Here is a 26,107-nt window from a genome sequence, read left to right as displayed (position 1 = left end):
TACATGTGGAAAAGAACTTCCCTGTAGAGACGGAGTAGTTCCTACCAGTGCTCAAGGGCATGCTTAAATCCACCCCGAGACATACTCGTGAAGGTGAGGGTAGTAACACCAAAGGTGGAAAAGAAGTACACACCCTCGCCCAGTGACCCTGTTGACATCAAGGACCTCCCCAATCCCCCATCCCATGATTCCCTAGTGGTTCATACCGCTTATTTAAAAGGGCCTCCCCTCCGCTCAGCCTACTGGCAATGCCCTGCCACCGGCCAAGGACAGCAAAAAGATAGATGCAGCTGGCAAAGGGGTGGCAGTTATCCATAGCATATAGCCAGTTCTGCCAGGCTTCTCTCCCGATCTCAGTGGGAGGGGAAGCACGAGCTCAGCTGAGGAGTTTATAAAGAATGGGGATAGGAAATGGTGTCTGAGGGCAAGACCTTCTCCATTGGCAACATTTGTTGTGCCTTCAATACCTTGGACACAGCTTGTTGAGGCATTAACACAGGTGTCCTCCTCAGACGCCTCACATGACTCCACATCTCTGGGTTTAAGTCAGAGAGCAGCAGCTTCTTCTCACCCTCCTATTTGATGGGTAATACCTCTTTGGTCCCCAGGTAGATGAAATACTGGGGAAAATCAAGATGGACATTGAGGGCCAAATATAGGGGCTCCTTACAAACTCCAGCTTTTTGGGCTCCTTTCAGAAACAACAGCCCAGGGAAGTATTCATGGGTAATGTACTATGCATGAAATGGTCACAGATATTTGCCTATGCGTATGCTCCTCTCCCACTCCTCCCAAAACATGGTAAAGATGAGGCAAACATCCCTCACTCTCATCTTGTTGGCCCTTAAATAGGCTAGGCAACATTGATTCTTGATGCTCTCTCAAGATGTACATCAGCCCTCATTAAAGACCGCAAATTACGCTGCCCAGATCAGAAACCCAGACCCCAGGCAGCTCAACCTAGTGAACGGGCACAGGAGAACTTAGAATTTGGCTATCTTCATCTCCCACAGGAATGTATGACTAGCCTGTGCAAAGCAAGCACGCTTATGACATGGACCTGCTATGCAGCAATGTGGAAAATGTTTTTCCACTATTTAATTTTGAAGAACCTGGACCATCTAAGCTCAATGTCCAGGATATTTTCTGCTACCTCTTGCATCTGCAGAAGTCAGGCCTTGACTAAACTTCCATATGGTTAGACATCACCACAATTGCAACCTACAAGCAAAAACAGGGAAGATTCATAATTGTTTTGGATTCCAATGGTCAAAGCATTCATGGAGGACCTCAAAAGGATCACACCTCTCAGAGTACCCCCTATCTGTACATGAAACCTCGTTGTAGCCCTCACCAGATTCGTGAGTCTGACTTTTGAACCCTTACACTCTTGCCTTTTACAGTTCCTTTCATGAAAAGTGGCTTTCTCATTAGTCATAATTTCTATCAGATCCATCCTTGAGCTCCAAGCACTTGCCTGGCAAAAGCCTTTAATTAATTAATTAATTAATTTATTTATTTATTTATGTGTCTTGTAGAGCGCACGGCTACCCCCAACGGGGGTGTCCCAGCGCTGTGGACGGCAACGGCAAAACCAGGAGTTAGTAGCTGGAAAACAGCCATGTCTTGAGTTTACCTCTGAACTGAGATTCCAGCTCAATCAGTCGAATGCTCAATGGGAGGGAGTTCCACAGATTTGATGGCACCACCGCAGAGGCTCTACCTCCTTTTCTGGAATGAGGAAGCGGGGGGGTCGCAGAAGGCGGAGGTGGTTGGACCTAAGTGCACGTGATGAGTGTACTAACTTCAGCCTATTTCTTAAGTATACAGGGCCTTTCCCGTTCAAGGCCCTGAAAGTAAGGACCAGGGCCTTAAACTGAATGCGGGCGGATATCGGAAGCCAGTGAAGATTTTTCAAGTGGGGAGAGATAGAGTGGCGGTAGGGCACTTTAAAAATCAGCCTGGCTGCAGCATTCTGCACAATCTGCAGCCGGTGTAGGAGGTAGGCTGGGGCGCCCACATAAAGGGCGTTAGAGTAGTCCAGGTGGGAGGTAATTCTAGTTCATAAGCATATGGTTGTTCTCACAATTAACCCTACGTTTTCCCCCAAGGTGGTATCAAACAGACTAAAGAACTTGGTGTTCTTTCCGCAGTCCGACTCTAGCGGAAGGAATCCTTCACACTCTAGACATTAAGTGGGCTCTCCTGTATTATATTGACAGGGCCAAGTCCTTCCACAAGTCTGAGCCGCTCTTTGTAACCTCACAAAGGCCATTCCATCCCTAAGGCTGGCATACCCAGATATATATATAGTCACGTTCATAAAAAACCTGCTATTGCAAAGCTGACAGATACTTACCTATTTCCCCCAGGGCACTCTCTACCTAAAAAGAGGCAACCATGTTCTTATTGGGAAACCTTGTGCCACCTGACATATACAAATCGTCCACCTGGTCAGAACAACACACTTTTACCAAACACTATTGTGTGGACATCACAGCCTGCCAGTAGGCTATGGTTGGCCAGACAGTATGAAGAACTTTGTTTCAGACCTCTATATTGTCTATACGTTTACCGCTACTTATGGAAAGTACTACTTAACAGTCTATGCAGAGCACATGTGTCTACAGCGACTCAGGATGCGAACAGAAAATGTTACTTACCCTGTAAGCATCTGTTCATAGTGTGTAGTGCTGTAGATTCACATGTGAGAACCCTCCTCCCCGGAAGCCTGCGTTTGTTGCAGATCTCTTCTGTTATTACCTGGTTGACACTGCACAGTGCACATGCACCATGATACTTTCATGCGCCACTCCATACATACTCTCACCCGCTGTGCAGAAAACAATATAACATTCAGTTTTGCAGCGTGAATCTTTCTGGATTCACTATGCTGTGCATATTCCGCAATCTGGTGGTTGGGTCCGGAATCGTAGTCTTTTTTATCTTTTTTTTTTGTCGTAGCCCAGGTGGGCGTCGACGTCCCACCATTTGGTGTACCTTCGGTGACGTCGGCGTGCTTCCGGCGGAAGCTACCACCCTTGGGCGCCATCTTCAGATTCTTTTTTCCGCCGTTGGGTCTGGATCGTCGCGTGAAGCTCCAGAAGTTTTGGAGGAGGAAAGAAGAAAATACAGGAAATATTCACAGGTGAAGACCTGAGAACATCGACAGAAGAGGACCTTTAGAGAGGAGACGACGAAGAAAGGAGAGAACTTCGAAATCTTCGACGCCCTTGAAGGAATGCGCACACAGGGGGCCCCCTGAGCGCAGGGATGTACAAGACGCCGTTTAAATTCTGCAAGAACTGCCACCACAAGTTCGCACAGAAGGACCAGCACCCAGTCTGCAACCTCTGCCTGCCAATCGACCACGAGAGCAGAGACTGCAACGCCTGCTCCGTCTTCAAGCTGAAGACACTCCGAATTCGAGAAGGACAGAGGACGGCTCACCACACGATGCAGGGCAAGGGCCAAGCCCCGACGCTTTATGAACTTGGCCTCTCCACCGACGATGAGGACAACGTCGCCGAAGGACCAGATGACTTCACGGTCGCTGAGACCGATAAGAATACGCCTGATAAGGTAGGAGAGTCTACGACCCCGAAAACTCCCACAGGGCCTCGAAAACCTGAGGCAGACTCTCGAAAGTCAGAGCACAGAGCCTCGAAAGGAGCACCGGCGCCGAGCAAATCGACGACCGAAGCTGCATCCTCCGAAAAAGAGCCCAGCGGATCCTCCGAGAAGGACTCCCGGAGGCAGAAGACCAGCGAAAAGCAAAGGTCATCGAAGCAAGCCCCCGAAAAAGGGCCTTCAACTTCGACGTCGAAAGAAAAAGAGCCGAAGAAAGCTTCGACGTCGACGACGACGCCGAAAAGAGCGGCCGAAACGCTCGACGACGAACATGCCGCAGAAATGCAGAGAAAGAAGAGAAGGCTCGAGGCCGAAATGGAGAACATCCTTCAGAGAAAGAAGGACTTCGACGAAAAAATGAAAAGTTACAAGATCCCCCCGAAGCCGGCACCGACCGTCGCTGAGGTACAGGAGCTCGAGGAGTTCGACGTCGAAGAGCCGCCGAAAACTCCGGAACCTGCGGAGCACGAAGAGGAGGAGGACCTCTACTACACAGAGGGGGATTACGGGGAACAGCAGTCAAGCTACGGTTCACGTTCCTCGACGGCCCAAGACCAGGAATGGCAGGACATCGAGGCCGAAAACCCAGAGGAGGCGGTGGAAACATACCCCTCGAGGCCTTCGCCACCGGATGACATTGGGGCATACAATGAGGTGGTAAGAAAGGCGGCAACAGCTTATGGGATTAAGCTGGAAGAGGAGAAGCCAAAAGCAGACTTCCTGCTCGAGACATTGCTCCCCATACAGACAAGGAGCCAGTTCCTGCCCATGCTCAAGAGTATCACAGACCAGGGAAAGGAGGCCTTCAAGGACCCGGCTACATGCAGATCTGTAACGCCGAGGAACGAGAAGAAATACAAATTCTCCTCCGAAGACCCAGCTTACATCAAGGGATCCGTCACAGCAGATTCTATCATCGCTGCAACGGCCAGAAAAAGGGCAAACGTCCCAACAACGTCCGGACCACCACCTGACAAAGAAAGCAGGAGGATGGATCTAACTGGCAGGAAGATTGAGAGGAACGCTGCAACGCACTGGCGGATGGCGAATTCCAACGCCCTCCTGAATAGGCACCAATACCAGCACTGGGATGAGATGGGACAGTTGCTCAAGCACCTCCCGGAACAATACCGTGAGAGAGCAGCACACCTGGTGGAGGAAGGGAAGAGCATCGCCAACTCATGCCTGAAGACAGCCTTGGATGGGGCAGAAACATCCAGCAGACTGATGGCTATAGGCATCACAGAAAGAAGGCAAGCATGGCTCAGGATTCAAGGCTGAAGTCCAGAACAACATCCTGAACACACCCTTCAGCGGTGAAACATTGTTCGGAGCCCCAGTTGATGATAAGCTCACCCAACTGAAGAAGGACAACGAGACGGCAAGGTCCATGGGAGCCCTGCAGTTCAGAGGGATGAGAAGGGGCACTCCTTCACGGAGGCCGAACGGCAGAGGTGGAAGCCAGCGAGGAGATTCTCACCAGAGTTTCCACCAGGGGCAACAGAGTGACAGCCAAGGCCACCAGGGCCAGCAGAGGCAAAACTGGAACTACCAAGGCAGAGGCCAGTCCTTTCGGTCGAGAGGAAATGGACGGGGCCAGAAAAGGAGAGGCGGTGAACAGCCCCCCTCTAAGTGACTTCAAACGAGAGAAGGTGCTCCACCACCCACACCCTCCGGGGGAGGAGCACGGAAAAACAAAGAGGAGAGGGCTACACGAACAAGACACAAAGGAACATGCAACGCCAGTAGGAGGAAGATTGAGATTTTTTCTCCAAGAGTGGAGAAAAATAACAACAGACAAGTGGATACTCAATATTATGCAGTTCGGGTACTGCATAGAGTTGGAAAAAAGGCCACCAAACAGAAAACCAAAGAAAAGACAGCACTCAGGAATAGAGCTGCAACTACTGCAAGAGGAAGCCCAAGAACTCCTCCTCAAAGCGGCCATAGAAAGGGTCCCCTTCAAAGAACGGAACATGGGAGTGTACTCAAACTACTTCCTAGTGCCAAAGGTGGACGAAAGCCTAAGACCCATCCTGGACCTACGGTTCCTAAACAAATACGTCAAAACCCAAAAATTCAAAATGACGTCCCTACAAGAGGTCATTCCTCAGATAAAAGCAGGGGATTTCTTGTCCACCATAGACCTCAAGGATGCATACCTGCACATCCCCATGAACAAGCAGCAAAAGCACATGCTAAGGTTCACTGTAAACAAGGATCACTACCAATTCACGACCCTCGCTTTCGGCCTAAAGTCCGCACCAAGGGTGTTCACCAAATGCCTCGCGGCAGTGGCCGCACACCTAAGGAGAAAGGGGATACACGTGTACCCATACCTCGATGACTGGCTGGTGAAGGCAAACTGCTACAGGACATGCAAAGAGCATGCAGAACAGGTGACAAGAACGCTAGCAAACCTGGGTTTCTCCATACACTGGGGCAAAAGCTCGATGGAACCAGAGCAAGTGAAGATCTTCCTGGGAGCCCAGATCGACACCATACAATGCAGAGTCTTACCGAGCGAAAAGAGAACGCTCAGCCTACTGAGGGAGAAACGTCACTACCAAAAGGGGCGATCTCTTACAGTGAGGACTGTGAGCAAGATCTTGGGGATGATGGCATCATGCATTCACCTGGTCCCCAATGTACGCCTACAAATGAGACAACTCCAAGAGTGGCTGCAACAACAATGGTCACAAGCCACAGGAAGTTGGGAGGATCTAGTGGTTGTAACGCACAGGGTGCAGGAAGAGATAAGGTGATGGACCAAGGAGAGAATAACAGAAGGGAAACCTCTAACACCCCCGGACCCAACAGTAACCATCACCACAGACGCATCCCAGAAGGGGTGGGGCGCACACATGAACAGGCTCAGAGTGAGGGGTCTGTGGAGCCCTACAGATGCAGTCAGGCACATCAACTACCTGGAACTGAAAACTGTGTTGCTAGCCCTCAAGGCCTTTCAGAAACACCTACACAACCAAAAGGTGCTAATACAAACAGACAACACCACAACGATGTTTTACATACATAAACAAACAGGGGGGGAACTCAATCGTTCCCGCTGTCAAACTTGGCACAGGAGATCTGGAAATGGGCCATACAACTAAAAATAGACCTGCTAGCCATACACCTGCCCGGGAAGGACAATGTAGAAGCGGATTGGCTCAGCAGGCAGACTTCAGCATCCCACGAGTGGGAACTCAACAGTCAGGAAACAGAGAGTCTATTCAGGAAGTGGGGCACCCCAACAATAGACCTATTTGCAACACACCGGAATGCAAAATGCCAATACTTTGCATCCAGGCAACCAGAGGCACGGTCCCAGGGGAATGCCCTATGGATAAGCTGGTCAAAAACATTTGCCTACGCTTTTCCCCCGATACCACTGATCCCCAGGGCTCTCAACAAATGCATGAAGAGCAACATGACGCTCATCCTTGTGGCACCACAATGGGCCAGACAGACGTGGTATTCTCAGATAATGGAGATGGCACAGGGGCCCCCCCACAAGTTCTCAAAAAGAAGAGACCTACTCTCCATGGAAAACGGAGGAATTCTACACCCAGAGCCAGAGAGCCTCAACCTCTCAGCCTGGCTCCTGAGGACTTAGAATTTGCACACCTAAAACTACCAGAGAGCACCCTGCGGGTGCTGCAAGAGGCAAGAAGGCCCAGCACACGCAAGTGCTATGGGGAAAAATGGAAAAGATTCACTCAATGGTGTTGCAAGAAACAGCTCCAAAGGAGACTGACCAAGGAGTCCACGGTGCTAAGGTACCTCACACACCTAATTATGGCAAAGCTAAGCTCATCCTCACTGAGAGTGCACCAAGCAGCGATTGTGGCATACACAAGAGGAGAAACAGGGAGAAGCTTCTTCACATCTCAAGTCGTGAAAAGATTCCTGGAAGGGGCTAAAAGAATAGCGCCGCCAAAGAGAATGCCGCCACCGGCCTGGAACCTAAATGTGGTACTGACGGAGCTCATGAAAGCACCTTTCGAACCCATCCACAAAGCATCACTGCAAATGTTGACAATGAAGATGGCCTTCCTGGTGGCAATCACCTCACTACGAAGGGTGAGCGAACTACAGGCACTCACACTGCAGGAACCCTACATCCACATACACAGTGACAGGCTCGTGATGAGAACTGACCCACACTTCATGCCAAAGGTGGTGTCAAGGTTCCACATGAATCAGAGTATTCAGATCCCTAGCTTCTTCCAAAACCCCACTACAAGCGCTGAGAGGTCGCTCCACACCCTAGACGCAAGAAGGGCTGTGATGCACTACATTGAAAGAACGAAGGAACACAGGAAGACGAAACAGTTCTTCGTGTCCTTCGCTAACAGTTACATGGGCAAACCAGTTACTAAAAACACCATAGCGCGATGGATCGCACAGACAATACAATTCTGCCACAAACAATCTGGCCAGGAGCTAAGAGGAGGGGCACAAGCCCACTCCACCAGGAAGAAAGGAGCAACAATTGCCTTTCTGGCCAACATACCGATTCAGGACATATGCCTGGCGGCAACATGGGCTTCAGTGCACACTTTCACGAAGCACTACTGCGTGGATGTACAGATGAACAAGGAAGCACAAGTAGGACAAAAAGTGCGTCAACATATTTTTAACAACCAACGCTCATCTTCCACCCAACCGCCACAAAAGTAACGAAAACCGCTACAAAATCTATGCACAGCATAGTGAATCCAGAAAGATTCACGCTGCAAAACGAATAGTTTCTTACCTGTCGGTGTAGTTTTGCAGCTTGAAGATCTTTCTGGATTCACTAGCGAACCCACCCGCCTCCGCCAGAAAGATGAGGCTGGAAAAGAGGGTGGAAAAACATGGAAAAGAAAGCAAGTTGGAACAATTACAAGATACGTGGAAAGACTAACGTTGAAAAAACGATTAACAAACATAGCCATGGATTCACTACAAAGACAAAAAAGGAAAAGAGACAGAAAAAAGAATCCGAAGATGGCGCCCAAGGGTGGTAGCTTCCGCCGGAAGCACGCCGACGTCACCGAAGGTACACCAAATGGTGGGACGTCGACGCCCACCTGGCCTACGACAAAAAAAAAAAAAAAAAAAAAAGACTACGATTCCGGACCCAACCACCAGATTGTGGAATATGCACAGCATAGTGAATCCAGAAAGATCTTCAAGCTGCAAAACTACACCGACAGGTAAGAAACTATTCGTTATAAGTAAGGGAAGAGTCACATCAGATCCTGTGATTCGAAATATTTGTTTGAAGAAAAACAACCTGCAAATGTCCGAGCCCAACACTAGAGAGCTTGAATATACAGCTAATGTGAATCCACAGCACTATACACTAATAACCTTTCCTTTGAAGTTTGTAGGTAAAATATGTTTTTCTCTTTATGATGCTGCTTTAAGCAGCCACTAAATGTTGCCATAGAGTCTACATTGACCGGAGTTCCCCAAAGAAGATCATCCCCCATTAATCCATCGCTCTACGGGGTTGGCACATGCTTCGTTTTAATTGCTTGGTCCTCGTTCAACATAATTTTAATGAATTGAAGCCCTACACCCTGCCTATTGAGTGGGAATCCCTCCACCTTCAGCCCTTCTTGCTCCTTCTCATCCCCTCCTTACAGCCTCTTGCTGTTCAACCACAGTCCCTGTTGACAATTATCAAAGCCCTCTCTGTAGTTTCCATGTCCTTCCCCACTCCTCCATTCTCCTATCTGGCTTTTATTTTTGTTTCAGTTGTCTCCAATGCCTCTCTCTCATTTTAATCTTTACAGGCTTTTTCTAAATAAAAACCAACCTTTCTTTATCTTTCTTTCTCTGTTTCAGAGGCTTACAAACAAAAGTATAGCTCAAAAACATCCGACAAAGGTATTTTACCGTTGTTGCCTCTTCTTAAAAAAACAAACAAAAAAAAAATACATAAACTCTTTTCTTTTTCTGCCATTCATTATTGTTACGATCAGTACTCTGTCATTAATAGAAGAACTGAAGGACTGCAGTGTCTGTTTTAAAACCTGTGAATGATATTCTTTCTGCTTGATGGTTGTGAAAATGTATTTGGATTGAGTTCAATGGTTAGCATTGAACTAGGAGGGTACAAACATGGACGTCAGTTCACCAAAATGCCGGGGGTAGCAGAAGTGACTTCACATGCCCTTTGACCTTCAATTTCTCTCACACGTACACAAGCTTACACATAAACATGTATACACACATACACCCACACTCTGCCTACGCATGCATACACATTCACACATACACACACTCATGCACACGCATATATACATTTAAAAACTTTCTTTTTTCTTGCCTCAGCTGCTAGGGAAAGTCAAACTCTAAATATTTTTACTCTATTTTTATTAAACAAATACTGAATAATGTCATATTATTCACTATTAGTATAATAAAAAATTGTTAAAAACAGAGGTGAGTGGAACCCCCGCTAACGTCCATAAGGACGAGTTGCTTCTGTTCCTGCCACTGTTTTTTTCACTGCTGACGCTAGGGGTCGCAAAGGCAGTGCCAGAGTTCCCAAGGGGCATTCCCGAGGTTGCATCAGCGACCCACTAAATTACATCCATGGGTGCAAAATGATGCTTTAAAGTGGGGGGCGGGGAGCAGGGCACAAACTGAGGTATACAATTTTCACAAATTTGACCTTAGAAAGGCGTTTGCTTCTGTTCTGATCTATTGACCGACAAAGATTGTGTGTATGGGTTGACTCATTGACTGCACGTTCCTCTCTGGTGGTTTATACGTTCCACACTAGTAAATTTCCTCCAATATGTATGTGTGCGTTTATATATATAATATATGTTTTTGGTTAATTTCCTTTTGGCCGGAGGAGGAAAATCACAACTTAACAGTTGGGGTCTCCCCATGCGCAGTGTGGTGTTCATATATCAGGAAGTTAGAAGAGCTGAGCTCACTTTTCCAAAATGCAAATACAAGACTATTCTAGTTCTCTGCTGCCTTTCTACTACTTAAGCATGGTGAGCCCACACACTTAACCCCATGAGGCTCTTACGTGTAGGGATCCAGTATCGCTCCGTACATATAGAGGTTACGCCTGTGACTGGTACTCGGTGTCTTTTCCCATGGAATGTAGACCGTGGTTCTCCATTTCTTTGGCAGATGATAAGACTAATGGAACAATATTGACACCATATTTTTTTTATTGTCCTGTTATGAATTCTGTTGTGGTTAGGGGACCCGGTTGCACCCGATATGCTTGTCAAGTGACCACGCTGAAAGGCGAACGTGGTATTTCATATATTTTCCATAGAATTTACTGTTCTGCATAGCATCAGAAATATAGGAAGTGAGAGCAGGACATATGGGGGTCAGGTATTCATTCTACTGAGTAACAGGAGTGTAGGGTTGCTGGCCCTTCATATGTGTGTGTGGTCTTCACCTGCATGTAAACCATCCTTCTTCAGGCTTATCTCTTGACTAATAGACCCCAGCCATGCTTTTCTGTGAAGCTGTAACTAATCCTACGTTCTCATACTGTGCACCCTAATTAATCTATTGGTGGAAGGTGGCCCTTGTTGCTTTCAACTGCTTGGCCAAGAGAACAACCCAAAATGTGTTTTCCCATTTGCATATGGGATTTCCATAGAGGTGCAATTCTACTGTGTGCCCTAATACAAGCAAATAACAGTGAGACGGGTGTGTTCATGTCTTGCTTTGAGTTACCTGTATGGTGCTATCAGGTGTGGTTAGGCTAATGGGGCGGATAGAGAGAAGGAGAGGGGAAGATGGCAAGGAAGAGACGACAATTAGGAGAATGGCAAGGCAAGGTAGAGATGACAATTAGGAGAGGCAGCGATAAAGGGGAATGGGTAGAAGAGATGGGAAGCGACGGCTAGAGGGACAAAGATTGCTTGTTTTCAAGTGCTGCCTTAATGTATGGATTCTCTCGTGCTTCTGGATATGTGAAACTCCGTTCCTTTGGGTAACAATCACAGAGCCTGATGGAAATGTGGGAGAATCCTATATCGTCTTAGTCCACTAAACCTACTGAATTTCACAGTGGAGGGTGGACTACTGGCTGTGTGTTGGCTCACCAGGCAGCCACGAAATGCCTGGTGTTCGTGTTCTTGCAAGGGAATTCCATAGAACAGAAAAAAAAGAATCTCCTGTAAAGTTTCTTCGATCAAGTAAGTTTATGTCTGGTGTTATGAAAATATTTCTCCTAAACTGAGTTTTATAATTGCTTTCTTTTTTATGTCATGCTTTGCAAAAATTCATTCAGTGTCTGTCAACTGGCTGTACTCGATTCCTTCACCTTTTTTGTATTTAAAATTTGAATGCATGATTTCCGTATCCAGGATTTGTAGCTTGTCCCATGAACTTGTGACTTTTCTTATAATGTGGTAGTTGATATCCAGGGGTCTCCGGTGGCTAAAGAAACCTAGAAGGAAATGCCCAGTAGTTGAATAGTAATCAAAACGTGAGAAACAAAATGTGCTTGATTCAGACTTGGAAAAAAACATTTAAAGCTATCTTTCACGGTGAATCCCTAAAGCGGTAATCCTACCTCGGGCAAGTTTTTTAAAAACTAAAATTATCTTCAATGTTCATAGAAAACGTTAACAGAAAGTACATTTCTAGAGTTGTTGTATTGCTTAAGAGAGAAATAGATTCATACTTTTAACCTGATTCCAGCTCAGTCAATATGGAACTTTTTTCTACGCCTAACTTTACCTTCAGAAGCACGATGAACACAGAAATGGTGACCTCGGCAGAAAACTGTTAGTACTGCTTTTCAGAGTACAAAAACGTTTCCTCCATTTATTCTTGAAACAAAATTCATAATTCAGACTTTTAAGGACATTCGTTTTTCACATATAATCCGTAAGTTTATGGATGGGGACAGCTGATTAGAGAAATTGTCTTTGAAGACTCCATAGTTAAAGTCACTCTTTTGATTTTACTTAGCTACTGGAAAAGCAGTCTGTAAGTTAGTTAAAAAGTCAAGCTCTGCTTTCTTGAATCGGCATTCTACATTTTTGGTGTTCTCAAACAATACAACTTTCTGGTCCTAATATGTTCAGTAGCAGGCATAAAACCAATCAATCAGTCAATCAATCATGCCATTTGTATAGCGCACTACTCACCCAGGAGGGTCTCAAGGCGCTTGGGGGGAGGGGTATGCTACTGCTCGAACAGCCAGGTCTTGAGTTGTTTCCTGAAGGCGAGATGGTCCTGGGTCAGCAGAAGGTGGATGGGGAGGGAGTTCCAAGTCTTGGCAGCCAGGTAAGAGAAGGATCTTCCTCCGGCGGTGGCTCTTCGGATGCATGGTATGGCTGCGAGGGCGAGGCTGGTGGACCGTAGCTGGCGGGTGGGCGTGTAGAAGGCCAGGCGGTCGTTGAGGTACTTGGGGCCCAGGTCGTGGAGAGACTTGTGTGCGTGGGTGAGGAGCCGGAACGTGATCCTCTTGTCGACGGGGAGCCAGTGCAGGTTCCTCAGGTGGATGGAGATGTGGCTGCGTCGGGGGACATCCAGGATGAGTCGGGCGGAGGCGTTCTGGATGCGCTGGAGTCTTTTCTGTAGCTTGACTGTGGTTCCGGCGTAGAGGGCGTTTCCGTAGTCCAGTCGGCTGGTGACGAGTGCCTGGGTGACAGTCTTCCTGGTCTCGGTCGGGATCCAGCGGAAGATCTTGCGAAGCATATGCAGGGTGTTGAAGCATGATGAGGAGACGGCGTTGACTTGTCTGGTCATCGAGAGGGAGGGGTCCAGGATGAAGCCCAGGTTGCGTGCGTGGTCGGTTGGCTTGGGTGCGGTGCCCAGGGCTGGGGGCCACCAGGAGTCGTCCCAGGCGGAGGGCGAAGATCCCAGGATGAGGACTTCCGTCTTGTCCGAGTTCAGTTTCAGGCGGCTGTCCTTCATCCACTCGGCGACGTCTTTCATCCCTTCGTGTAGGCAGGTTCTGGCGGTGTCGGGGTCTCTGGTGAGGGAGAGGATCAGCTGGGTGTCGTCGGCGTAAGAGATGATGTTGAGGTTGTGCTGGCGTGCGATGGCTGCGAGAGGTTTCATGTAGATGTTGAAGAGGGTGGGGCTGAGTGAAGATCCTTGCGGGACGCCGCAGATGACTTCGGTGGTCTCGGAGCGAAACGGGGGGAGGCGGACTCTTTGTGTTCTTCCGGCGAGGAACGAGATGATCCACTCCAGTGCCTTCTCTTGGATACCGATGTTGCTGAGGCGCTGGACTAGGGTGCGGTGGCAGACCGTGTTGAACGCAGCGGAGAGGTCCAGGAGGATGAGGGCCACTGTTTCCCCCTTGTCGAGCAGGGTCCGGATGTCGTCGGTGGCTGCGATGAGGGCGGTCTCGGTGCTGTGGTTGGCTCTGAAGCCGGACTTCGAGGGGTCGAGGGATCCGTTCGTCTCGAGGAAGGCGGTCAGCTGTCTGTTGACGATCTTCTCGATGACTTTAGCAGGAAAAGGGAGGAGCGAGATGGGGCGGAAGTTTTTGAGATCGGTGGGGTCCGCTGTAGGTTTCTTCAGGAGGGCGCTGATCTCGGCGTGCTTCCAGCTCTCCGGGAAGGTGGCGGTGTTGAAGGAGGCGTTGATGATGTTCCGGAGTTGGGGTGCGATGGTGGAGTCGGCCTTGTTGAAGACGTGGTGTGGGCAGGGGTCGGTCGGTGATCCGGAGTGGATGGTGTTCATCGTGCGGGCTGTGTCTTCGGTGGTCACCGTGGTCCAGGTGCGAAGGGTGGCGGTGGGGGGGGGGGCGTTGGTTCGCCGGTTGGGTGTGTGGGTGGGGCGCCGAAGCTGTTGTGGATGTCGGAGATCTTGCGGTGGAAGAACGAGGCGATGGAGTCGCAGAGGTCTTGTGACGGAGTGATGTCGTTGGTGCCGGTGCTGGGGTTGGAGAACTCCCTGACGATAGTGAAGAGCTCTTTGCTGTCGTGGGCGTTGTTGTCCAGTCGTTCCTTCAGGGATTTCTTCTTGGTGGTGCGGATGAGCTGGTGGTGCTTGCGGGTAGCGTGTTTGAGGGCGGTCATGTTGTCGGTGGTCCGGTCGAGGAGCCAGGCTTTCTCGAGGGTGCGGCAGGTCTTCTTGGAGTCCTTGAGGTCGTCGGTGAACCAGGATGCCTTCTTGCTTCTGGGTCTGCTGGGAGGGTTCTTTAGTGGCGCGAGGTCGTCGGCGCAGGCGGTCAGCCACTGTGTGAAGTTGCGGGCTGCTTCGTTGGGGTCCGTTGTGTTGGCGGGTGGGCTCTGGCTGAGGGAGGTGGTGAGCTGGTCTGCGGTGATCTTGCTCCAATTCCTGTGAAGTACCTGTTGCGGGTGGTGGTGGGTCGTGGATCTTTTGAAGCTGAAGTGGACGCAGCTGTGGTCGGTCCAGTGAAGTTCGGTGGCGTGGCTGAAGGTGATGTACTTGCTGGAAGAGAAGACGGGATCAAGCGTGTGGCCGGCGTAGTGGGTGGGGGTGTTGACCAGTTGCTTGAGTCCGAGGTTGGCGAGGTTTTCCAGCAGGGCGGTGGTGTTGCGGTCCTTGTTGTTCTCCAGGTGGAAGTTGAGGTCCCCGAGGAGGATGTAGTCAGTGGAGGGGAGGGCGTGCGGGCTGATGAAGTCTGTGATGTCTTCGCTGAATTCTGTGCGTGGTCTCGGGGGTCTGTAGACGAGGGTGCCTCTGAGGGTCGTCTTAGGGTCGGTGTGAATCTGGAAGTGGAGATGTTTGGCTGAGGCGAAGGAGTCGTTGGCGTCGGTCATGATGCGGATGGTGTTCCTGTGGACGATGGCGATGCCACCTCCGGTCTGGTTGATGCGGTCCCTCCTGATGATCTTGTACCCGTCCGGGTTGGCGATGGCGATGTTGGGTGCAGAGGAGGCGTTCATCCAGGTTTCCGTGAGGAAGGCGACGTCCGGTGATGTAGCGTCGAGGAGGTTCCAGAGTTCCACGGCGTGTCTGTGGACGGAGCGGGTGTTGATCAGGATGCACTTGAGGTGGTTGCTGCTGGTGTTTGTCTTGGCGGGTGCGGGGCAGGTTCGGAGGCAGGTGAACTTGCAGGTGCAGCAGGTGAAGGGTCCGTGGGTGCGTCTCGGGGTGGCTCGGCAGCAGGCGTGGGTCCGGCCGGCATTGAGTGAGTTGAGAGTGGCGGCGTCGTAGGTCAGTCGGGTCGTCTTGCCTCGGCGGGGAGGGCCAGGGGTCCTGGCGCTGGGCGCGGGCCGGCGTGGACGGGCGCAGACGGGCTTACCTTTGGCGCACCTCCGGCGCTCAATCGGCGCTCCCGCTGCGCACGTCCGCTGCGCGGTCGCTCTGGGGGCGTCATAAGGAGCCGGGAGGGAGGAGCAGCTGGGTGGCGGGAGCGGGGCGGCGAATGGAATCACAGGGGGGCGGGGCCGCAGGGAGGCAGCGGCGGGAAATTCCAAGAAGCAGCGAGCAGCGGGAAATTCCCAGGAGCAGCGGGAAATTCCCAGGAGCAGCGGGCAGCGAGCGAAGGAATCTGCAGGCAGGAGGCGGCAAAGGCAGGCAGGAGCGGCAGCAGTGAGTGGGGCGACCAAGCCCTGTGGAGGGCTGAGCGGTCAACGTGTATCTGGCCTTCATCTCGTCATCACCAAGTCCTAATTCAACCCACTTTTCACATATAGCACATACAGCACAGGGCAGCAGCTGCACAAGGAAGGAGAAATATGTGATTGCATTTGAAGACACGTGTTCCCAATGTTGATGAAACCACAGCTGAAACAAATTATGAGTAATTTGAAAAGTAAAGTTAAAAGACACTTCCAGGTGGGCTGCTTGAATTCACTTTACCTAAAGCTGCTAAAACATCAACTCTGATCCAGAACACTGCAGCACGACTGCTAGCCATACAAAAAGCCTCGAAATCCCTTCTACCAGACTGGGAAACCAGCACGCTGCCATCTCGACATTGCCGTAGTCCCCTTGAAGGCCACCCACCTCCCATAGGGGTTTCTACACACGACTTCCCCAGAATACTGCTGTGATAATATGCCTTGCTTTATTCCTGGACTCGTCCTGTGCTAACCTATTCCAGTTCAGTGGAACCTGCTACAATACAACTGAGCGAAGCCGCTTCACAGTCCAAGGATCTGGCTATCGACGATTCCGAATGAGCACCCAAAACAAATCGAACCCTCGTGTCCTTTGAGAAATAACTCACAAATCATCTTTTCTGCATTCTGCATCCAACCACCTTTAATCAGTAAGTTCTACTTGCCTTGGGGAGCTTTGCTCCAGAAACATTTCATGACTTGATCAGTCAGTCCACTAGTCTACACCGTGGGCCTAGAATCTAGATATAGAGATCAATAAAGCATTTACACATCTCTTCAACCCCCTAGACAGGCTACCAAGGCGTATTTTTTGACGGGTTGTATGATGTGCTGTTGGGTGTGCATCGTTGGCAAAGAGTTGTATTGGTTGTAATTCTTTGTGGGAAGTGTTTTTATGTCATACTAGAGTGACTTCTATTTTGGGGCATATCGCCTAGCAGTGTGAATGGAGGTGGTGTAAGTGTGAGATAGGCATTCAAATGTATAGTAATAGGTAGGAGTAAACCATATAGGCAGCTACAGAGCACCAGCCTAGCCAAGGGGGCAGTGTGTGTGTGTGTGTGTGTGTCTGTCCATCCCAGTAATCCAATTGCAAGAGGGCAAGCAGTATCCATGCACCTTTTTTAAATGACAGGATACTCTACTTCAGTACAACTATACCTCATTAATGAAGAAAGATGCAGAAGAGCAACCCAGCTTGGCATGCTACACAATCTTTAAAAGGCGCACATTTCACCTACTTCTGCTAGGCTGAAAGCAGGATAAATTTTGAGGACTGTTTAACACCCCAAGAAACTCTAATGTTCCTAGAAGCTTACAAATGTGGATGAATCGGGCAAGCCCTAGTCGGGTCATGGCTCAAACCTGGGGTGCATTCAGCGATTTCCTTATATTTGTACGCATAAAGAACCTCTGCGCTGTCTCTTTCTTTGTTACGGTTTTGAAGAAAAGTCACAAATAGGATTAAGGAGGTTAGCAGCTTTGTAAGAATTAATATGCGGAATGCATCTGCGGTGTGGGATTAGTGTGTTTGCTTTGCTTAATAAGAGCCAAGTGATAGCTGCAGTGCTTGGCATGTTGGATGCACACCAAAAAAGAAAAGTTGATCCCCACTGGTTGAGAATTGATGCCTAGTTCTTCAGTGTCACCACTGTGTACTTAGAATTACAAACTGAGGGTTTGGTGACCTAGCCCTCTGCTCATCTGCAGAAACAACTACGTACTTTACAGCACTGCGATAGGAGGGCTTTATCAGAATTATTTTTCTAAAAACATCAAGGCGCACCCTGAGCGACTGCAGACTCTATTTGTAGCTCATTGTAAGGACATATTTAAATATGTGCTATGAATGTGCCTGTGTGGGCATCTTACCCCTCAGTAGGAGTTGAATTGTGGATCAATATGCGCATTATGGGGTTTCGGGAGTCCAGAGAGCTATGGGTGGACTTGTGGCTACTAGCTGATCTCTGCCAGGGTCCTTTGCAAACACCTGACGAACCGTTAAGCCACAACCTCCTTCTTCCCTTGACTCCCAACATCTATTGTCAAATTACCATGAAACTATACTCTAGCGGCATCCGGTTCCCCAGTCGCAGACTATATGCCATTGTGAATGGCATTTTTATGAATCTTTTACGTCAGTTTAACGATTTATTTTGATGGTATTATGACATCCATAAAAAAATGCTAAATTCACTACATTAAAGTAGACAGCCACAAATCAACTATGTAAAATGATAGGCTTTTGCAAGCCTTTTCTTTGGTAATGTCATCTTGTCTTTCGATAGATCCACAATGCAAGCTTTCCCAGTGTGCAGATAGCATGTTTTAAAATTTTGTTATAAGTAAAAGGATTTGGAATTAACATCCCCTAAAGCAATTTCCTCCTAACCACCAAGGCTTGAGATAAAAACTGACCAAATACAGAAAAATAAGAGCTCCTAGTTGTCACATTTGCTGTTCGGTTTTTCAATGCCTTTTTCAATGTGTGCTAGGTGAGATAGTGCCTCCTGTCTTGCCATAACACTATTTCCATCTCATCCTTTCTATATTTGTCCTTTATTTTATTAATGGCTGGGAAAGTTTTATGATGTTTGTACTCAATGCTGCCTGTCCTTTATCTAAGAGATATTCTCCACACATTTGGAAGGATGTATGGCTGAAAGTCATTGCTGTTGTTATATGTGGTCTCTGTTACAGAAGTGCAGTTTGGAAGCCTTTAGCACCATAGGAAATGTAAGGATCCGTACTTGCATGATTGGTTGTTCCAAAGCATGACTCGTTGTACTGCTCTCCGTCATGTGCCCCTTTTCCCTTATGATCAGTGACCGCTAGCATTGGCCATGAGTAAGCTCTGACCGTCTTCCTTGCAAATTCTCACTCTTTGCCTGTTGTGCCAAGGATTTCGGGGTGAGGGATTAGGTGGGAAGGTGGCACAAGTTCTATATCCCTTCACTAGAAGAAGAACTTTTATTGCCCCCCAATGACCTTCATTTGTACTCACTGTACTCTTGACGTCAATTCCTACCAAATACCCTTGCCACTTCCTGTCTGTTTCATTGAATATTTTGCTATGTGGTGGGTACAATTTAGAGCAAGTTCAGGCAAAAAGATGTCCAGTTTTAGACTACTTGATGCTGTTCTAGAGGGAAAGCAGAGTCGAACATTTTCTCAGCCTGGATGCGACTTGATATTTTTAGTTTTGCTGTGAGTCCTTTCTGTATTCACATGCTGTACGTTATTCTGCCATCTAGTGGTTGGGCCTGGAGTTGTCTCTTTTGGTGCCCTCTCTTTTTTGGTCTCGCCTAGTCAGTGATTGCGCTGTCTCTTCGAGGCATGCTGTATTCAGGTATGGACTTGAAGCTCCACCCATTTTCTACCCTTCTTTTCAATTGGCTTACCTTACTGTCCTTTGTAAATGGTGGCTTTTGATTAGTGAATAGACTTAGTAGTCCCTCCTTAATACCGCCTTTTCTCCATTTGTAACCTTCCATGAGGACTGCCCGTTACATGTTTTGTTACCCAGTATGTTTCATTTACAGTCTGTGAGCATATTTGATTCATGACCTCCTAGCTGCTGTTGCAGGAGGCACTATAAGCGCTCTCGCTTTGGCTTTACACCCTGGACACGGCAGAGAGGAACAACTTCATCTTTAACAATGGCCGCTGTGCCTATCTTTTCTTGGGCATGGCTCGCAAACGTCTACCTGAATATGCTTTTAGTAAGCAGGCCAGCACAGATCTGCTCTGCTTAAGAAAAGCTTACAGTATTGAAAAAAAAGATTTTGGTGAGACGCGCCTTTCTTTTTTTTGACGCTGCGCGCCAAAGTCTATTTTTGAAATATTATATGCTTTTAGTAAGCAGCGCTGCACAGGCGGCGTGCTGCGCAGCTCACATAAAGCTTACAGTAGTGAAAACATAGACTTTGGCGAGTCGCGCCTTTCTTTTCATTGACGCAGCTCGCTAAACGCTGCAATAGGTCTTGCATTTGTTAGTTATTGTCATTATAAATGGCAATTTTTTTTCCCTAGCCATGTTGCAGTACCATGGGACCTCTTTTGGCCGCATATGGTACTGCACCCTGCAACATGGCTAGGTAATAAACCATTGGCATGGCTAGGTAAAAAATATTGGCATTTGTAAAGCCAATAACTCCAACCTCAACAAATGCAAGACATATTGCATTTGCAATGTTTTCTTTTCTGTTTTTTGCGTCGCCAAGCAATCAACCATTTGGTGCTATGTTCCTTCTTGCATAACATCAGATGTACGCCTCTGAAGCCCCTTGATGCGGTCATCTGAAGATGCTTATTTCTGCCATTAGTTCTGGAAGCACGACCAAGAGCTCTGGAGCCAAAGAGGGGAAAATATCAAAGTTTTTTGCTAAAATAGCCAATGAGTCACTCAAATGTAAAGGATTTCTACCAACCTACTGACTTACATTGAGAAAGATTGTCAAGACACCGAAAAGTTTACAAAGAAAACTAATTGACCACGTGGGTCGGAGAATCATCAAGGGGCACGGAGAAAACCCTGTTTAGGTATTGCCCCAACTTCCACCACACGTTTTCACGACGTGGAAAACCTTTGTCTTCCCAAAGACCACAAGTTGGAGTGTTGCGATTCATGTCTCGAAATCCTGCCAGAGACCTTGAAGGCAAGAGAAAAGCAAAGGTGGGACCATTACGTCATGATGTGCAAACAGGGTCTCTTGAAATTCTGGGTTTGCCATGCAATGAGAAAAACCCTGAAGAAGCCGAACTGGCACAAGGAGGTGGCTCTGATGCCGAAGAAATACATTGAGGTCAAGCAAGGAAAGACCTTCTAAAGAGGGAAAGAGCAAGAAAGGCAGGTGACCCGGCGTGCGACGTAGCCAAGCCGAAATCTTCAGACTCAAAGCACACAATTCAACCTTGATGCCTAAAACAATGGTGATCGAAATGTGGCTAAGGTAAAAGCCCCTCGGGATGAGACCAAAAGTCACTGTTGGAGGCAAGCCCACTGAGACTGCCTCGACACAGAAGTTGATCGTGAGAGTAGGCTGGAGAAGAAGCCTAGCGAAAAAGAGGTTCAAGGCCATAAAGAAAGCCTGCTCCACTAAATGCCAAACAAAAGGCCATCAAAGTCAAAAGAAAGAAACAGGACCTCGGGATGAAGGAGTTTGACGACACTTTGAAAACCTTGAAATCCAGCAAAGATGATCCCACTGAGCTGAAGCTCCCGACCACACCAGAGTCCCAGGAAGAGGCCGAGAAAGAATTCTTTGAGTACAGAGAAGAGTCAGTGGTGGGGTAAATTGAGCTGGAATCAACCCAGAGAGGAGACAGTATGAAGCAGTGGCAGGATCTCCACCTAGATTCTCACAAACAAGGGGTCGACATCCAAACCATCCCCACCAGATGACATTGCGGTATACAGTGCCCTAATATAAAGGGCAGTGGACACTTAAGGGATGCACTTGCAGGAAGAACAGATAGGCTCATATTTTCTCCTGTCAATGCCTCTATGCTCACAAGAATGAACTAATTCCTGCTAATGCTGCCCAGCCTCTTGGACCAAGAATGAGAGACCTTCAGAGAGCCAGCTGCCGCAAAGGTATTGACATCAATGGTAGAAGAGAAGTGCAGGCATTCCACCCGGGACCAACCTTACATCCAGGGCAGTGTGGTCGCAGACTATTTCATAGTCACAACTGCATGAAAAGGAGCGAATGCACCATCTACCACAGTGGCCAATCCTGACTAAGAGAGTGAGCCGGTTGCCTTCATGGGTCACAAGATGAGAAGATCAATTGCAGCATATTGGTGTATTGCCAACTCCAAAGTGCTGATGAAGTGATGTGCCCACAAACATGGAATGAAAATGAGGACCTAATACAGCACCACCCAGGACAATACAGGAAGAGAGTGGAGACTCATTCAGAAAGGCAGAAGCATCACTAGCCCCTGCCTACAATCTTCACCACACATGGCAGAAACAGCCACAAGACAGCTGGGTGTGGCCACCACTCTGAGAAGACATTTCTGGCTAAAAGTGTTAGTTTAAACAGGAGGTGCACCCTTCAGTCATTAGTATGCCTTTCAATGGGGAGAATCTCTTAGGCACCACTGTGGATGAACCATTGCAACACAAGAGGAGGGACAAACAGACCACAAAGGCAATAGAGGGCTTTGTCTTAAGAAAACTCCCACAAGGGGAGGTTCAGAACCTTCCACATCACACGCTGCCTTGACACAACCAAACCTCAAAGGGTAGAGGATATAGCTACACAATCAAGGCACACCATGCAAACCCAGAAAAGATAAACACTGCAAAAATGACATGGTTACTTACCTGTAGGAATAGTTTTGTAGCTTTAAGAATTTTCTGGAATCACATGCGACCCTCCCACCTCCCTACAATGAGATGAGTTTTCAAATGAGGGAGACAGAATTAAAAGGGTTATGAGAAGGGGAAACCATATCTATGATCGGGTCACCCAAGGGAGAAAAAGTATCTGAAGATGGAGACCACACCAAGGGGTTTCCAGGCCATACGTTTGACGTCATGTAAGAAGGACATATAATTAAATGGTCAACGTTGCCCACACCAACAAATAGAGAGAGCAAAGAAACTGCAAGAGACCATTCCAGACCCAACCACTAGATGGTGGAATAATTCACATCATGTGACTCCAGAAGACTCTTCAAGCTGCAATACTACTACTATGGGTAAGTAAACCTTTTGTTTTGTAGTGTAGGAGTTCATGTCATGAAGAAAACCAATAAATAATTGAAACATGTAGAGGAATGACCTTAGGAAAATAATTTAGGAGTGGCCAGTGAAGAAATCTTTTCTAATGTGTGCTTCACTGTAAAAGATTGAATCTTTTGACAAAATAAACTGGTGACCCTGAAAAAGACTAAAGGTGATATGAATTGATCTAAGCAACAAATGTTTTATGCTGTGAAGTGGCCTTATAATTAATAATTTGAGGTATGGATTGTTCTTTAAATATTGAAATAAAATCAATTGTGCGTCATTGACTGTACATAGCTTTAACATGGTTTCCCCATAATGAGTTTTTCTAGTAGGGTCATGTATTTAATCCACCTCTTAGCAGAGTGTGGCTTCTTCAGAAAAAGACTCATCTTTTCTGTTTTCTCTGTTCCTTCTGCAGTATGTGGTAAACGCTACAAAAACAGACCGGGTCTCAGTTACCATTATGCCCACACACATTTAGCGGATGAGGAAGGGGACGACAGCAGAGATCAAGATTCAAGGTCTCCACAGTCCTCACCTGTCCACAGAAATGAAAACCACAAACGTAAGTTTATTTTCTCCTTTGGCCTACTGCCCAGAAACACTCTGTTTGACAACATACATGTCTTTTGTTGTATCTTTGTGTTTTTTTAATGTGCGTGCCCTGTTGCGTACCCCACTTAACAGGCTTTGGTGAAGCTTCAGAAATGATCATCTCAAATTTGTATTTTTTTGGGGGGTTTTTACAGTGCATAGAAGTTTCCTGAGGCAGGAAAAGCAGAAGAGAGAAAAAGATTAAGTTAGATTTATTAAAATACTTAAGCAGAGCATAAGTAAAACATTTGACAGAGACTATATTGAATGTAGACGGTGTTTAGTTTTGGAATAGTCATTGGTGTTAAGAGGAAAGGGTTCACCGGGTATCGTGAGAAGAGAATGTAGGACTTGCATGAAGCAAAGAAGGAATTAGGGTGTGTAGGTGTGGAGAAAATGGGAGAAAATACATGTTTTCGTTCCTATTTGAAAGCAGATTTGTGCAGAAAAAATGGAATGTTATGAGTTCTAATTTCTGGGCGTACAACGTGAGAAAGATTGAGTTTGTGTATGTTGCGTTTTTATCAGAGAGTTCAAGGAGGAGGGTTTCAGACCTTGTGGAAAGAACAAAGACCCCCCAGAGATTTTAAGTTTGTGAGAAATGGTAAAAAGGATGATTTTTTTTAATACATGCTGCTTCAGCCGGGAACCATTGTAGGAGAATTAAAGTAGGACTTGCGTTGTTGGAACGGTTATTGCCTTACGAGACAAGCTGCAGCGGGGAGGGCAGCTTTCGGAGGACTGTAGTAGATTTTACATAAGGCAGTGAGGATAGCATTTTCCTACTGAAATGTCAAGAGAATCAGATATTGAACAACTAGCCTGAAATTATGTTCTAGATTGAATTATTAGTTTTAAATAGTAATAAGTGTTGTTGGTCACAGTACATGTAGGAGGAGGCAAGAATCAAGGAAGATTTTAAAAGATGTGCCTCATTAGATCATCCTGATGACCAGTGAAGGAGAATGAAGTAGCCTTGCACGGATTCCAAATGACAGTAGAAACTCTGGGCCAGATGTACGACCCGTTTTTGCATGCGCAAACAGGTTTGCGAACCCGTTTGCGCATGCAAAGACATATTGGGCCATGTACATAGCCTATTTAGCGAGTCTCAATTTTTTGGGACTCGCTGAACAGGTTTTGCAACTTGCTATTCGGAAGGAGCTTTCCCTTCCAAATAGCGAGTCTCAAAACAATGTACTAATGTTTTGCGGTCGCAAAACGCTCGCAATTACCACCTACTTCAAGTTGCATTTGCAAATGGGAAGAGGTCCCCAGGAGACCCCTTCCCCTGTGAAAATGCATGCAAAGTAAGTTTTTTATTGGCAGGCAGTGGTCCCAGGAACCACTGCCTGCCCTTTAAAATTAAACAAAAACGTTTAATTTTTTTTTTTTAATAGCATCCCGTTTTCCTTCAAGTATAACAGGCTGCATTTAAACAAAAAAAAGCTGCTTTATTAAAAAAAGCAGTCCCAGACATGGTGGTCTGCTGAGCCCAGCAGACCACCATACCTGGGAGGGCCTGTCATTCCCAATGGGCTCACAAATTGCGAGAGACTCATTAATATTAATGAGCCTCGCAATTTGCGACCCCATTGGAAATCGCAAAACAGTGTAAACACACTTACTTTTCTTTAGCGACTCACAATGTGTGGCAAATTGCGAGACGCTAAAGGTCGGACATCTGGCCCTCTGTCCTCAAGGGTTATGTTTGAGATGGTGGTTGTTCTTTCAATTCTGTCTCATCAGGGTGGCGGATAGGACACAGATGTTGCAAAGAGTTGATGATGAGTTATGCCATCATCGTGAATGACCGCTCCAAGTGGTTTATGGAATCCGTTCAAGGTGAATGGAGGGGCAACAGTAGAGCCCAGAGATATTCAATAGAGAACAGGGTCAGGTGTGGAGAGCAATTGGAGAACAAATTTAGAAGGATAAATATTTTGTTGCATTTTTTCCCTAGTATTCTGTGTTTGAAGCCAGAGTTCATAAGGTTCTTAGGTCAAGTATATCCATATTATCTAGGTGACATAAGAACAATCTCATTACAATCTAATAGACAATTGACACCTTTTCCATTTTTTAATAGTTTTATATAGCGCAAACTTGACCGAAGGCATCGAGTATCAGATCGCTTTACACGAGCACCAGTTGCGTTACATGAGGACACATTCATTTTTGTTGGGTACAAATATATAATTGTGCACTAAGTCAGGGTTTATCCAGCACTTGTGCCATCCTTTGCTGGCCAGTTCATACTCTGAAGTGACTCCCTCCATTTCCATTACAAATGTTCAATAACAATTTGACATGTGTTAAAGCTTAACTTGTGATACTACAAAAAGTTATCCAGAATGAATTTTTATGAGCGCTCCTAATTCATTTTCACTATCCAAAATGGTGCGGCAGCGTACCCTTCCCTTGTTTCTCGTTACTTGTGAAGCTTCGAAAGATTTGTCGGGCTACTTTTCTAATTGCTCAAGTGACTGGTGTCTATTTGTGCATTTGAATCAGTGAGCGTAATTGGCCTACAACGTTGATACTAGGTGCACAGCATCCATCTAGAATTGACTTCGATATGAAAAGAAATAGGACATTTTTGAAT

The 26,107-nt window shown here is 47.2% G+C and overlaps 1 protein-coding gene across 7 annotated transcripts in view; it reads left to right on the top strand.

Annotated features, from left to right (window-relative positions):
• The window catches only part of DPF3 (double PHD fingers 3), a 506,881-nt gene that overhangs the window by 411,398 nt on the left and 69,376 nt on the right, over window positions 1-26,107 (top strand). For 4 of the 7 annotated variants that reach the window (XR_013600840.1, XR_013600839.1, XM_078659480.1 and 1 more), the window contains exon 7: window positions 23,327-23,473. Coding sequence is in view for 5 of the 7 variants with exons in the window: in XM_078659480.1 (XP_078515606.1) it covers window positions 23,327-23,473 (147 nt within the window). In the remaining 2 variants the exon portion in view is untranslated. Of the gene's footprint in view, window positions 1-9,468; window positions 9,511-23,326; window positions 23,474-26,107 lie in introns of all 7 variants that reach the window. The other 3 variants (XM_078659478.1, XM_078659477.1, XM_078659481.1) reach the window with 1 other exon arrangement.

Source organism: Lissotriton helveticus, chromosome 9 (assembly GCF_964261635.1).
Source record: "Lissotriton helveticus chromosome 9, aLisHel1.1, whole genome shotgun sequence".
Lineage (NCBI taxonomy): Eukaryota > Metazoa > Chordata > Amphibia > Caudata > Salamandridae > Lissotriton > Lissotriton helveticus.
The sequence above is the reverse complement of the archived record's forward strand: the minus strand, read 5'-3'. Positions and strand labels throughout refer to the sequence as shown.